At 41.3% G+C, this 13,774-nt stretch overlaps 1 protein-coding gene across 1 annotated transcript in view; it reads left to right on the top strand.

The window, feature by feature from the left end:
• The first annotated feature begins 7,641 nt into the window (after positions 1 to 7,641).
• si:zfos-911d5.4 (uncharacterized) overlaps positions 7,642 to 13,774 on the top strand; it is a 133,709-nt gene continuing 127,576 nt past the window's right edge. Inside the window, exons 1-2 of the mRNA XM_060940377.1 lie at positions 7,642 to 7,794; positions 8,738 to 8,790. Of these exons, the coding sequence (XP_060796360.1) occupies positions 7,642 to 7,794; positions 8,738 to 8,790 (206 nt within the window). The remainder of the gene's footprint in view (positions 7,795 to 8,737; positions 8,791 to 13,774) is intronic.

The raw sequence follows: 13,774 nt of genomic DNA, 5'->3' as shown, positions 1-13,774 counted from the left end.
ACAGACATGATTTTACTGATCAAATTCACCGATATTTCATTATCTCTTTGTCGAAACCTACTTTGTTTCTTACTCTTTCATTTGACAGTCGCCATTTTGTATCTAAACGCACATTTGAGAAGTCACGTGAGGTGTCGATAATAGTGATCACTTTCACTGGTGTCCACCATTATCGACACCCTGTGGAATTAAGTGACATTTACAACTGTTATGGATCGATCTTTGAGTAATATCGTTGAAGTAGATGAAGTACTTTAAAAAAATAAAAGTGCTGTGATTTATAATTATTTTTTTCTGATTTGTAATAGAATGGAATGTTTATAGAGTATTTGGAATCTGATTGCAATAAATAGAATTAGACAAGGAATTAAATTCCTAGCATATAAAAAAATTACATGCTTGAAATATTCAGATTTTTCTATGCCATTCAGATTTTTTTTTTGCAGTTTGTTGTAAATATCTACCACATATTACAATATCAGTAGACATTTTATATTTCGGTTCAAGGAATGACGTGCGACCTTTGACCTGGATGTTCATGTGGTTACAATCTCAATTGCCTGTTGACATTTATTGGTAAACTACAAAACTACAAATAAATACAAACAACAATGAATGATTAACAAAACATGATCTACGAAAATACGTAGAAAGTGGAACAAAAAGATTTTCTGACGCAGGTTAAACATTATCGGTTCATTTGTTTACAAACATTAGAATTACTTCCTCATTTACGTAAACACCGACATCCATATATTTATATAAAAGATATTTTGTACTAAATATAAGTCTGTGTAAAACAAATTTTAAATAAAAACTATGTTTTGTTAACTTAATACCACATATCAATTATTATTATTTTTTAATAAATAATCATCTGGATGTCGATAATTGTGGAACGGTGTCGATAACTGTGGACAAAGGTATCAATAATTGTGGAATGGTGTCATGTGACCTGATACGCTAAGTAATCAGGAATCAACTCATTTTTTTTTCCAGTGGAAGTTTGAGTCACAATTTATGTATTGAAAGTCTTTTCCACTTTTGCAACGGCCAAAAGATTGTTAAGGTGTCGACAATTGTAGCCGCCGCTCTAGTTTTATCTGAAACTGTCATTAATATTTTCCGTAAAATGTGTTAGTTAATAATCCCATGTTGTGTTTTAAAAAGCAAATTAAAAATAAGCACTGGATAAAAACCCATCTATCTTATGGAAATAAAGATACACATTTTGTTGTCTCTTCAGCAGATACTGTGTGTTTAACTTGACTGTCATCTCAGCGTAAACAGGATTATAAAGGCCTGGAATAAAATGGTACATAAAATGGCCTTTAAAAATATTTTAAGGAATATTTTTTTCCTCTCTAAAGTGTGATCAGCTGCACAAGGACTGATAGCATCAGAGAAATTGGCTTATTGATCATACTTCAAGAGCTATAAAGAAAGTTATATGATGTTATATTTTCACTAAATGCATTATTATGAGATTAAAATAATGAAATTATTATTTTTTAAAAAATCTATTTTCTCCTAGGCGGCACGGTGGTGTAGTGGTTAGCGCTGTCGCCTCACAGCAAGAAGGTCTGGGTTTGAGCCCCGTGGCCGGCGACGGCCTTTCTGTGCGGAGTTTGCATGTTCTCCCCGTGTCTGCGTGGGTTTCCTCCGGGTGCGCCGGTTTCCCCCACAGTCCAAAGACATGCAGGTTAGGTTAACTGGTGACTCTAAATTGACCGTAGGTGTGAATGTGAGTGTGAATGGTTGTCTGTGTCTATGTGTCAGCCCTGTGATGACCTGGCGACTTGTCCAGGGTGTACCCCGCCTTTCGCCCGTAGTCAGCTGGGATAGGCTCCAGCTTGCCTGCGACCCTGTAGAACAGGATAAAGCAGCTAGAGATAATGAGATGAGATGAGATTTTCTCCTACAAAAAATGACCTAAAGTGGTAAAACAACTTCTATGAGAATGAACAAAAAAGAAGCATCAGTGAAACTCATAACCAATCAGAGCACACACACTCGTGCAACTTGGCGAGCTTGAATCCAACCAATCAAATGTAAATGATAAAATTGCAAATAAAATATTCTGCTTATGACATTTTAAAAAGCCATTTTCTGTTTCATTTGTCTAAAATAAGTGTATTTTAAAAAGCTATCACTAGAGGGAGGCAGAGAGCCACAGAAATATTGCTAGACTGGTTTCTGCCACCAGGGGGAGGCAGAGAGCACAGTTTTGATGATAAAGTGGCAATCAGCACTACCAGGATCTGGGTGATTACGTGTTGTGTGTCTCAACATGGAGATAAACAGCACCAATTTCTGCTCCTACAGCCTTTCTCTTGTAGGATTTCCAAATTCCTAGCTTTCTTTGCCCAATTCCAAACTTATTCAGAATACATTTCAGGTTTTTTTTTCCCTTAATCACAGCCTTTATAAATAAGATACTCACAGTGACCAATCAGTGTGAATATCAGACCTAGTATAGAACAGTCACAAAGTGTGTGAAAGACATCATCTAGATCTGGGACATTCCAGGAGAACCAGGAGAACTCTTCCACATCTTTACAATCAGTTCCTCAACACTTCTTCTGCATGGATCTCTCCATACAAAAAAATAATAACACCAAGCATTTTAACCTCCTAAGGCCCAAGCTGTTTTTTTTACATGCATTTTTTATTTCTCTTTGCTATTTGGGCTTATTAGAACCTGATTAGAATAAAAACTAAGCATCATCTTTTGATAAGATGTACTTTTAGAGAAAAAGCATGTCCACATATGTGGATTCTTGTTCCGAATTTCCATAAAGTGCTGTCCACGCATGTGACCGCTAAGCCCTAGGAGGTTAAAGCATTTTTTCGTCACTTTTATTCCAGATGATACAAACTGATGAAGCTCTTTGGGGCTTCTAGAGATGTTCATTCAGGTTTCTGACATCTGCGTTTGATCTGTCGTCATCAGCATGAGCTGTCAATCCTTTACACTGTTTACTCGCTAGTTTTTGTATCTATTTTAAAATTATTTTATTACTTTATAAGGCACTACATTACTGTCCTTGCACCAGACTACTGTACATCTCAGAAATGCCTTTGGTCTACGATCACTGAAGGTCCCTCAGATCCTCTGGTTCTTCCCTTTTATCTATTCCACAAAGAAGAATAAAAACACTGGGTAACGCTGCTTTCAACGCAATCGTAAGTTTAAATGTAAACTAAAAACCCATCTAGCTTCCCAGTTGAGCTTTTATGTAGCGTTTTATAATTTTATGGTCTCAGTATTTACACTTCATTCATTCATTCATTCATTCATTCATTTATGCCATTTTGTTTTTATCAACATTTTATTAGCTCATCTGGCCATGCGGCCGATGAGCTGTTGCCATGGCATGGCGTCCATCCGTTGTCCGTCGTCCACAATTCAGTTAAACCATATCTCCTCCGTTAGTTCTCTACGGATTTCTGTTCCCATTGTTTTGTTTGAAAGAACTTATCACTCCGCACAAAACTTGGTTATTGTTTTATCAACCTTTTTGCTAACGAGTTACTAATTAGGCCAAATTAATGAATTCTCCAGACCTCTCACTAGAATTGTATCTCCTCTCACAGTTCTCACACGATTCCATCCAATTCTGATTGATGTTTTGGGTAGATCTTCCCTTGAGGATCAAAACTTGTTTTTTTGTTTGTTGATTTGCCTGTTGTAAACAATTTGTTTACAACTTTGTTTATTTTCAGTTGAATTGTATCTCCTCTGTCAATTCTTGATGGATTTCAGTTCTGATTGTTTCGTTTGAAAGAACTAGACCTTCTGTACAACACTTGGTCAGTGTATTGTCAATTTTTTTGCTAATGAACTGCTAATTAGGTCAACTTAACGAATTTTGGAACTTCTCATTGGAATTCTATCTTCTCTCGCAGCTCTCACACAATTTCAGTTCTGATCAATGTTTGGGGTCGATCTTCCCTCGGGGAACAAAATTCAGTCCTTTGTTGTTTTTCCTGTTGCAAACAATTTGTCGTGGAGGTTGGTCCTCTCTCACATTGTCACATTTCAGTTCTGTTTGATCTTTTGGTCATCATGGTGGCTTTGATGGCAGGTCAGATGAGCTACTATGTCATTGACATTCTGGTTATTTACACTATTCCTTTTCATTTTATTTATATTTTTTTCTGTTTTGCCGTAATCAAATTATTTTGTGTAATTTTCATCATTTTATCTTTTTATTGCTTGCATTATCTCTTATTAGTTATCTTTTATTCTTTTAACTACCTGTCTTTTATTGTTGACTTATTCAGTTGGTTGTGTATTCATCTCTAAATCCATGTTAACATCTTACATTTTGGTAGTGACTTGTAAAGCACTTTGAACTACAACTTGATGTATCTTCAGGGTACTATATCAATAAAGATTCATTGATTGAATTTCACCATCACTTCTGCTCTAGTCTTGGGACCAGGGACTGAAATGCCATGAAGCTGCTGTTTTTTTCCTGGAAGAGCAGCAGTGGATTGAGTATTGCATGCTGTAGAATATTTGTGTTCCTCACACTGACTGAAAAGGTCCAGCAAGGTGTTGATTTGAGCAGGTTGTAGACCGCAAGAGATAAACAGGTCAAATCCCAAAGCATTATGAGTCTTAAACGGGGGTAGTGAGGGGTGTGATAAACGCTGGTCACCCCACCCTTGGCCGAGTGGTCCATTTCTGGACCCAATCTGTTATGAGTCTTTTGATGCTTTCAGATCAGGTCATGTATAGTGTACACCTCCACTGCACTGCTCAAGTGTGTAAGGAATGCAGGGGCTAGCAACCCCTGTAACCTCCAACCAATTGCTACAAAGTACAAAGAAAACCCCCCACAGGATAGATCATGAAGGAAACGACCTAGGACCGTCTACCGATTACAAGATAAAGAACTGCGAATAATTGAGGTTAACATCCATGGACTAAGATCAAACATCGGTGAACTGGCTAACCTGTGCAAGGCCAAAGAACCTACCATCATTATTGCAGTAGAGACATTCCTGGATGAGACTGTACAGGATGGAGCTGAGTGCATTGCAATTCCAGGATACACCATGTGCTGTCGGAGAGAGAGAAACTTTTCAGGGGGCGGAATTGCAGTGTTTTGCATGCATGGAATTGCCATCCACCATGATGCACAAAAAGAGCCAAAAGGCTTCGAACTGATGTGGTTTACAGTCACTCTACGCTCCCAGATGATCCTCATAGGAGCTGTTTACAGACCACCAAGTGCCAACATCAAGGTCTTCAATTACCTCGACACTGAAACCTTGCCCACAATGGCTGAATTTGGTGCCCACTCTGTCATGCTGGTTGGAGATTTTAATGTCCATCATGAAGCTTAGCTAGGAAGTCGAACAACTGATGCAGCTGGCCACCGGGCCCTGGAGCTTGCAAGCTGTCTAGGCCTAGAACAAGTCGTGACGACTCCAGCCAGACAGAGGTGACCAGATTCTAGACCTCATCATGACTGACCTTCCAGCTGTATCCACAACACTGGCCAACGTGGGAACATCGGACCATAACCCTGTCCTAGTAAGGCTTGACTTGCCAGCATACAGAGATAAGCCATACAAAAGGAAGGTGTGGCAGTACGAGAAGGCCAATTACTGGGGAATGCGAGGCTTCATTTCAGGCACCGACTTAAAAAAACTTAAAGTCCTTCCCGCGCCTTACAGTACCTGGTATTCCTGGGCAGTCTCCCACTCAAGTACTAACCAGGCCCAACTCTGATGGTGGCACATCGGGCGGCGCTGATCTCCGTTTCCTGTAGCCCTCGGCCTCTCGCCTATTACATAGCTAGGGTTACAGTGGGGGGCTAGTCCTCTGGTAACCACGAGAGTTTAACTCCCCATGCACATCTGTATTGCAGCATGCCTTGCCAGATGGTAGTAGGTACCATTTTTATGATGGTCTTTGGTATGACCCGACCGTGAATAGAACTCACGATCTCCCGATCGAGAGGCGGACACGCTACCACTAGGCCACTAGTCGGTCAGGCACCAACTGGCGGAAGGTATTCTCTGTGGAAGATCCTGAGAGCATATGTGCCCAGATCACAGAAATCATCCAGCTCACCATGGAACAGTTCATCCCCAACAAAACTGTCACCAAAAAAACAGGAGACAAACCATGGTTTGACAAGAACTGCTGAAGAACTGCGAGAAAGAAGTGGTGTCTCTTTTGAGAGCTTAAAAGCAACAACTCACCCACCAATAAGCAGCAGTTTGCAGATGCCAGACACATATTCAACCAGGCAGAGAAGCAAGCTAAGCGGAACTACAATGCCAAACTCACCAAGGAACTCACTGGCAATAACCTGACCGGCAAGAGATGGTGGAGGCTTGCTAACTCTCTCTCTGGGAGAGCTGCTACCTCTGACATCCCTGTCATTATCCACAACAACACAGCCCACATTACTGCCCACAAAAAGGCAGAAGTGTTCTGCAAGGCATTCGCACAAAAATGCCATCTCCAAGATGCAACTGCCCCGGCACCTCAAATCCAGCAATCCACCTCCTGTACTATTGACACCATTACATTCAAACCTGAGGACATCAAGAGGCTCTTGAAAGGACTCAAACTGGACAAAGCTTCTGGGCCAGATGAAATCCCCACCAGAGTCCTTAGGGAATGTGGTGCAGAGCTCGCAAGCCCCCTGTGTCGCCTCTTTAACCACTGCTTTTCAAGTGGACTCTTCCCAGGTCAGTGGAAAATGGCCTCTGTTACTCCAGTGCACAGAAAAGACTGGAAAGCGGACCCGTCCAAGTACCACCCCATATCCCTGCTTTCAGTCATCAGCAAGGTTATGGAATCAGCAGTGAACCAAGAGCTACAGAGATACATTCTCAAAAACAATCTCATCTCCCACAGACAGTTTGGATTCAGACCAGAACACAGCACGGCTGAACTCCTAAACATCCTGTGCCAGAGGTGGAACAACTCCCTAGACTCAGGTGAGGAAGTCTGCGTCGTAGCCTTGGACATCCAGGGGGCATTTGACAAAGTGTGGCATCATGGTCTGATGGCCAAACTCTATTCAAGAGGAGTGTCTGGAAAGCTGCTCCAATGGCTCCAAAGCTACCTCTCGAACAGATCCATTAGAGTGGTCCTGTCAGGCCAGGCCTCAGAACCCGACTCCATCAATGCCTCAGTACCTCAAGGATCGATCCTCAGCCCTCTCCTCTTCTCCATCTTCATTGGCGACCTGGTTGATGTATGTGAGAATGAGATGTACATGTACGCTGATGACTTAACCCTGTATGCACACATCAGATCTCCAACAGACAAGGCCAAAGTGGAGGTGAGCCTGAACCAGGATCTCCAACAAATCGCCATCTGGGGAGACCAGTGGAAGACCACTTTCGAGCCATCAAAGTGTAAGTTTGTTACACTCTCAAGAAAGAGGACTCCATCTGCACTGGACCTGCACTTCAGTGGTCACCGGTTGACCATGGCCAATGAGTTGGACATCCTGGGGGTCACAATAGACAAGAAGCTGTCCTAGTCGAAACATCTGACCAAAATCTCCATACAGGCAGGTCAGAAACTGGCAGTGCTGAGGAGAGTGGCCAGTAAACGCCACAGAGAGCCGAGCAATTGTCTACAAGATACAGGTACGCAGCGTCATGGAATATGCCTCACTCAGCTGGATGAGTGCCTCACCAACACATCTTGGCCTACTCGACAACATCCAGAAGAAGGCCCTAAAGATTATAGGAGAGGACCAGGACACTGCCAGCACAAAACTCTCCATCCCCAGCCTTGGCCACAGAAAACAGGTTGCTGCTACTACAGTCCTGTTCAAAATGCACACCCACCACTGCCCTACGGATCTCCAGGATATGCTCCCCCCACCATACCCTAGACAGCGAACCACCTGCCTATGCACAGCTATGCCAGATCATGCCCTGGACCTCCCAGCCTTTAATACTCACACCCTGGACAGAACCTTCCTCCACACTGCTGTCCGGGTATGGAATAGCCTTCCAGAACATGTAGTTGGATCCATAGACACTGGCCCCCAGGCCTTTAAATGCAGGGTCCACAGGCATCTTCTGACCACTCCTCCCACTACCAGATGAGCTACAGTGAACCAGATGATTGGCCAGTTGGAATTGTATTCTATCTTGCTATTGTTCACAATTGTACACAATAAAAAATTAAAAAATAAATAAACAGATACTCGTGATCGGGCGGCACGGTGGTGTAGTGGTTAGCGCTGTTGCCTCACAGCAAGAAGGTCCTGGGTTTGAGCCCGGCGAGGGCCTTTCTGTGCGGAGTTTGCATGTTCTCCCCGTGTCCGCGTGGGTTTCCTCTGGGTGCTCCGGTTTCCCCCACAGTCCGAAGACATGCAGGTTAGGTAAACTGGTGACCCTAATTGACCGTAGGTGTGAGTGTGAATGGTTGTCTGTGTCTATGTGTCAGCCCTGTGATGACCTGGCGACTTGTCCAGGGTGTACCCTGCCTTTCGCCCGTAGTCAGCTGGGATAGGCTCCAGCTTGCCTGCAACCCTGTAGATCAGGATAAAGCGGCTAGAGATAATGAGATGAGAGATGAGATACTCGTGATCCACTGTGTCAAATCCTTTTACTCGATCTAGAGAAACAAACCCAAATTTGAGGGAAACTCTCAAACTAAACTGAACAGATTATCAAAAATGGAGTGGCCTGCAATGCAGGATGCTTGGTTTCGTATGAATAAACTTTGCTCCACCATTTTCAGGTGGTTTGTAAGAGATCTCGTAATCCACCCAGTGAGGTGAAACTCAGCACCAGGTTCTTGAACATCCCAGATTTCCCATCTTTTTTTGGGAGCAGAGTCTGCACTGCTCTGCTGCAGCTAAACTTACACACATTCTCTGGAAATAATGATGCTCATCCATTGGGGGTCGAAGATGACCATGACTTCAATTTGGTGGGTGGCAGTTGTGGGGTGACTGATGAGGCCAATCCAGGCTTTGAAGGTACGCCCACATGTCGATGTTCCACGTGCACGTGCCAAGGTTGAGTACCTTCACTATCTTTTTGTTGTATTTCGACTGCTGAGTGGGATCAGTGTGCTGGTCATAGTGAGGTGAAGCAGGCTATATTTGGGGCACCTTTTCTAGCCCCTTTCTTCGTGGAGGTAAGCAGAGCAAATCTTAAACAGGGCTGTTCAGAAACCCAGTGGGCTGCCGAACTCCACTGCTCCTTCGTTCCAGCAGAGAGCGATGACCCTATACCCTGAGCCGCCTGTGTGCAGGTTCGTGACTACAGCTTCCAGTGTTTCCGCACCTGCTGCTTCACCACTTGCTCATTACCACAGGACTTGAATTTGTATTTGAAGTCATGACTTGCACGTGACTTGGATTACAGTGAGGGAGAGTTGTGCAGCTGTCAGCCTCACTCTCTCATCCCAACCTAACTGGATCAAGGGGCAAGACAGAATCAAGATGGCTGGAGCTAGGTTGGGATGCAGTGCATAGCCAACAGTGTTCTACGTGTTGCACTGTGCCCTGATCGTGCTCCACAAACACTTTGCTGGGTCTGCCTTCCTGCCCATTGAACCACCGGGTGGTGGCCTTCTCTGCACAGTCTGCCGAGTCCAGTCTTCGGTCGTAACCCTGACCAGGGGGAGCAAGGGGTTGCTAGTGCTTGCTCAAGGCACCACCCTAGGTGATGAAGGAAGGAGATGCCTTACTACTCCATTGCATGGTGGTCCTTTCTCTGGCATTATTGGGAAATGGATCACACATTGGGCTTTGTGGGAACTTGATCTATTGACAGAATGATCATTTACACAAGCAGGCTTCTTCTATAAATGTTAAGTAAGCATTCCCTTCCAGAAAACCTCCCCATTGCAGCATCCTTCAAATATGGTCGCTACAGACTACAATAACCTTATCACCATGCTCAGTCTCCTGATTTCTAATCATCTGTACCGGTTCACAATCACCACAATATCTCAGGTATACTATATAAAGACTCTCAGTTCTCAGTAACTTTGCAAAGTAAACGCTCAGTGTTCTCTTAATAATAATAATAATAATAATAATAATAATAATAAGTTAAATTTATATAGCGCCTTTCAAAAAACCCAAGGATGCTTTACAATTATAAATAAAGGAAAATAAATAAATAAATAAATAAATCTAAAATAAAGTCTTGTCTGACTTTATCAAGCCTTATTTATTCGTGATGATATTCCGGTTACTGATTTAGTTTACACTTTGGTTTTGGAGCTTTGTCTCTCCCTCTGATATTCTGTATGTGTCTCACCTGACCATTGCCTGTTTATTGACTCTACCTTTGCCTATCATTTTGGATTTGTCTGCCAGCTTTGCCTTATTAAACTCTCTTGCTTTTACATCCATCTGTAGCCTGCGCTCCTGACCATCCCAGTGAAAGGCAAGAGAAGAAATTCAGCAAAATTATTCTCACAATTACAACAGCTTTTCATGATATTTTACCAGCCTCTGAACTTTTCTGTACTCCACTTTCAGAATCAGACAGGAGTGAGTTCATATTGTGTTAGTTCTGCCTATCTACAAGCACTGAAAATTCCAGAAATCCTACACACACACACACACACACACACACACACACACACACACACACACACACACACACACACACAAAACCATTCTATTCGCCCTAAATGTTTTAAAATAACTTCCCGGGCCCCTGGGAGGCAAGCAGGCCAGAGCAATCATGCTCTCGCCTTTCCCCCATGAGGCCTGCATATCTATTTCACCACAAATGGCTCCAAATTGCCACATTGTCATTTTAGATCTCCATTTTTCTGCTGAGAGAGAAATAATTGAGGAGAGAAAGAAAGAAAGCAAGAGAGAGCAAGGGAGAAAGACTGGCTGGTCATGTCCATGAAAATGGGCGGGGCCGGTGCTGGTGGCAGGCGGCGGCACTCAGACTGTACATGTACATGAAAGAGGCTCATGGCGAACTGTAAATGACGCCTCGCTGAGTGAGCAGCTCACGTCTCCACGCTTAGGTCCTGCAACAGGATCCGCCGTCAGATTGGCAGATAGATCCGCCTGTCATCACTCCCCCGCCCAATCACATCAAGCCGAGGCCTCCTGAGCCTGCTTAAGGTCTAAATCCGCTTACAACCCAGTGTTAGACCTCAAACAATACCTGTCCTGATCAACACGCTGTGCTCTCTCTCTATCTCTCTCTCTCTCTGCGAGAAACCTTCTTCAAAACTTTCAGAGGAATCTTTTTATCCCGTGTAGTCTTTATCCTGGGTGCTTGAAGGAAAAGGTTCTGAATTGTTCAGGACACAAAGTAGCAAAACTTTTGGCATCAAAACTGTAATTTTTTTTGTTTGTTATTGTCCACCACTTTAGTGCCAAAGATGGCGGCTCCTGTAAATAACATAATGGTGTTCATTTACATGGTGATGTTTAGTTCATGATTATAGATGACAGGAAGTTGCACTGTGTCTGTGCAATGCTGCTGTGGGACTGGATGTGGTACAAGGTACAGAAGCTCAAAAAAAAAATTTCGGGGCAAAAACGACTTTAACTGTTAAACTTGTAGCTCCAGTGCAAAATGAAAGAAGTGAAGTTTAGAAACTAAACCCATCCTTTTTTGTTGTTGTTGTTGTTGTTGTTCTAATTTTTTGCAGTTTTTTAAATGTAGAATATTTATTTATTTATTTATTTATTTATTTATTTATTTTTGTTTAACATTTCGCCTTTATTTTTTATTTGAAAACTGCATTTCTTTTTAATTTGACTTTCTTTATATTTACTTTTTTCACCCAAACTTTCTTATAGATTTCTATTTTATGATTTCTACATTATCAAGTCAAATGTCACAAGAACATTTTAGAGTTCCGAACATTCGGGGGTGGGGTGGGGGGTTCAAGCACAAAATTAAATGTTACAGAAAAAAAGCTAATTTCCTTCCCATATAAAATTGCACTCATCGGACCTGACACTACTATTTTTATTTTTATTTTTTTAAACAAATGGTCGTCTCACACCAAATATTTACTTTGTTTCATTTATTATGGCTTACTGATTACTGTTTATAGTATTTTTTTAATGTTGAAACATTTAATTTCATTATTTTTAAGCCATTTTTGTAATTGTCCATTTTTCTTCTTTATTTGTTTTTTCCTTTACATTTACACTTTTCTTTTTTTTAGATATTTTTGCTTGTCTTAGTTTACATATTTGTTTTTTCCTAAAATTTACATTTGTTTTTTTTGTTTTGTTTTTCTTTTTTAACAATTGAGATACACCAGTCTGATGCTGAATGTGTGCATCGGACTGATCTAAGCCTGAAATGCATTATCAGGATTAGATTAGATTTTTTTTTTGCATCAGAATCCCTGATGTCTTTTTGGACTTTTTGATTAGTTGATGGTTGTTTTTCTGTTTTGTTCAAACTTAAAGTGACTTAAAGCATTGATGAAAATGGAAAATTTGAAAATCATATTTTTCTAAAACCAAACTATTTTTTTAACACTTCGTAACTTACCATCACGAACAATCAAAATTTACATCGACTTTAATTTGACTTTAACGTGATTCGGTCCTACAGGAGCAACGTATCTCCTTCATCACATTACAGGTTTTTATAATCCGAGGAGCCAAAACCCTGCAGTTTGCGCTCTGATTTACTTTTTGTCGTCGATAGAGCAACTGCATTTGATCAGGAACATCAAAAGAGGTGGAATATTTTCCATTCTTGTGAGTATAATGAGGGCAGAGTAACGACAAGACGCACAAAAGGCCCACAGTTTCCTCTTGGATTGGAGCACAGCGTTGACATGAGCATGAAATGAAGCGCTTAATTCTCCTTCTCAAGTCTCCGGTCGCCATCATCATCATCATCATCATCATCACTAAATGATGAAAACACGGGGCTCAGCCACTGCTTCCTGTACCTGGTCTTCAATACGGTTTACTGATGGACATCATGAACTTAGATTGGAAATTATTTTGGGATTTTCTTTTTCAACGTTTCTGTGAATGTGTTGTATTAAATAATTAAAAATAATCTATTTAATGTTAAATCATTTTTTAATGTTTAAAAAAAACATGGAACATCTCTATAAATTTTCCCTCACTAAAAACACCAAGATCTATGAATATACATAAATATGCAAATTTAGAAACTCCTCCATGTCTTTATATCACTAACTTTAGCTAGCTTACAGTAGCTAGCCTGCTAATTTAGATATCTGCTAGTAAGCTAGCTGACATGCAGACATGATTTAGCCAATATCACCATTTTCTTTTCGAAGATTTACCAACATTCACATCGCAATCACACCTCTGCGTTAGCAAACTTTTCTAGTTATCTGGCTTAGCATGGATCATCTGTGACTAAATACAACCCCGATTCCAAAAAAGTTGGGACAAAGTACAAATTGTAAATAAAAATGGAATGCAATGATGTGGAAGTTTCAAAATTCCATATTTTATTCAGAATAGAACATAGATGACATATCAAATGTTTAAACTGAGAAAATGTATCATTTAAAGAGAAAAATTAGGTGATTTTAAATTTCATGACAACAACACATCTCAAAAAAGTTGGGACAAGGCCATGTTTACCACTGTGAGACATCCCCTTTTCTCTTTACAACAGTCTGTAAACGTCTGGGGACTGAGGAGACAAGTTGCTCAAGTTTAGGGATAGGAATGTTAACCCATTCTTGTCTAATGTAGGATTCTACCGGTAGTTGCTCAACTGTCTTAGGTCTTTTTTGTCGTATCTTCCATTTTATGATGCGCCAAATGTTTTCTAT

This window comes from Neoarius graeffei, chromosome 14 (assembly GCF_027579695.1).
Source record: "Neoarius graeffei isolate fNeoGra1 chromosome 14, fNeoGra1.pri, whole genome shotgun sequence".
In the NCBI taxonomy this organism is placed as follows: Eukaryota; Metazoa; Chordata; class Actinopteri; order Siluriformes; family Ariidae; genus Neoarius; species Neoarius graeffei.
Note: the sequence above shows the minus strand (reverse complement) of the source record. Positions and strands in the feature narration are given on the sequence as shown.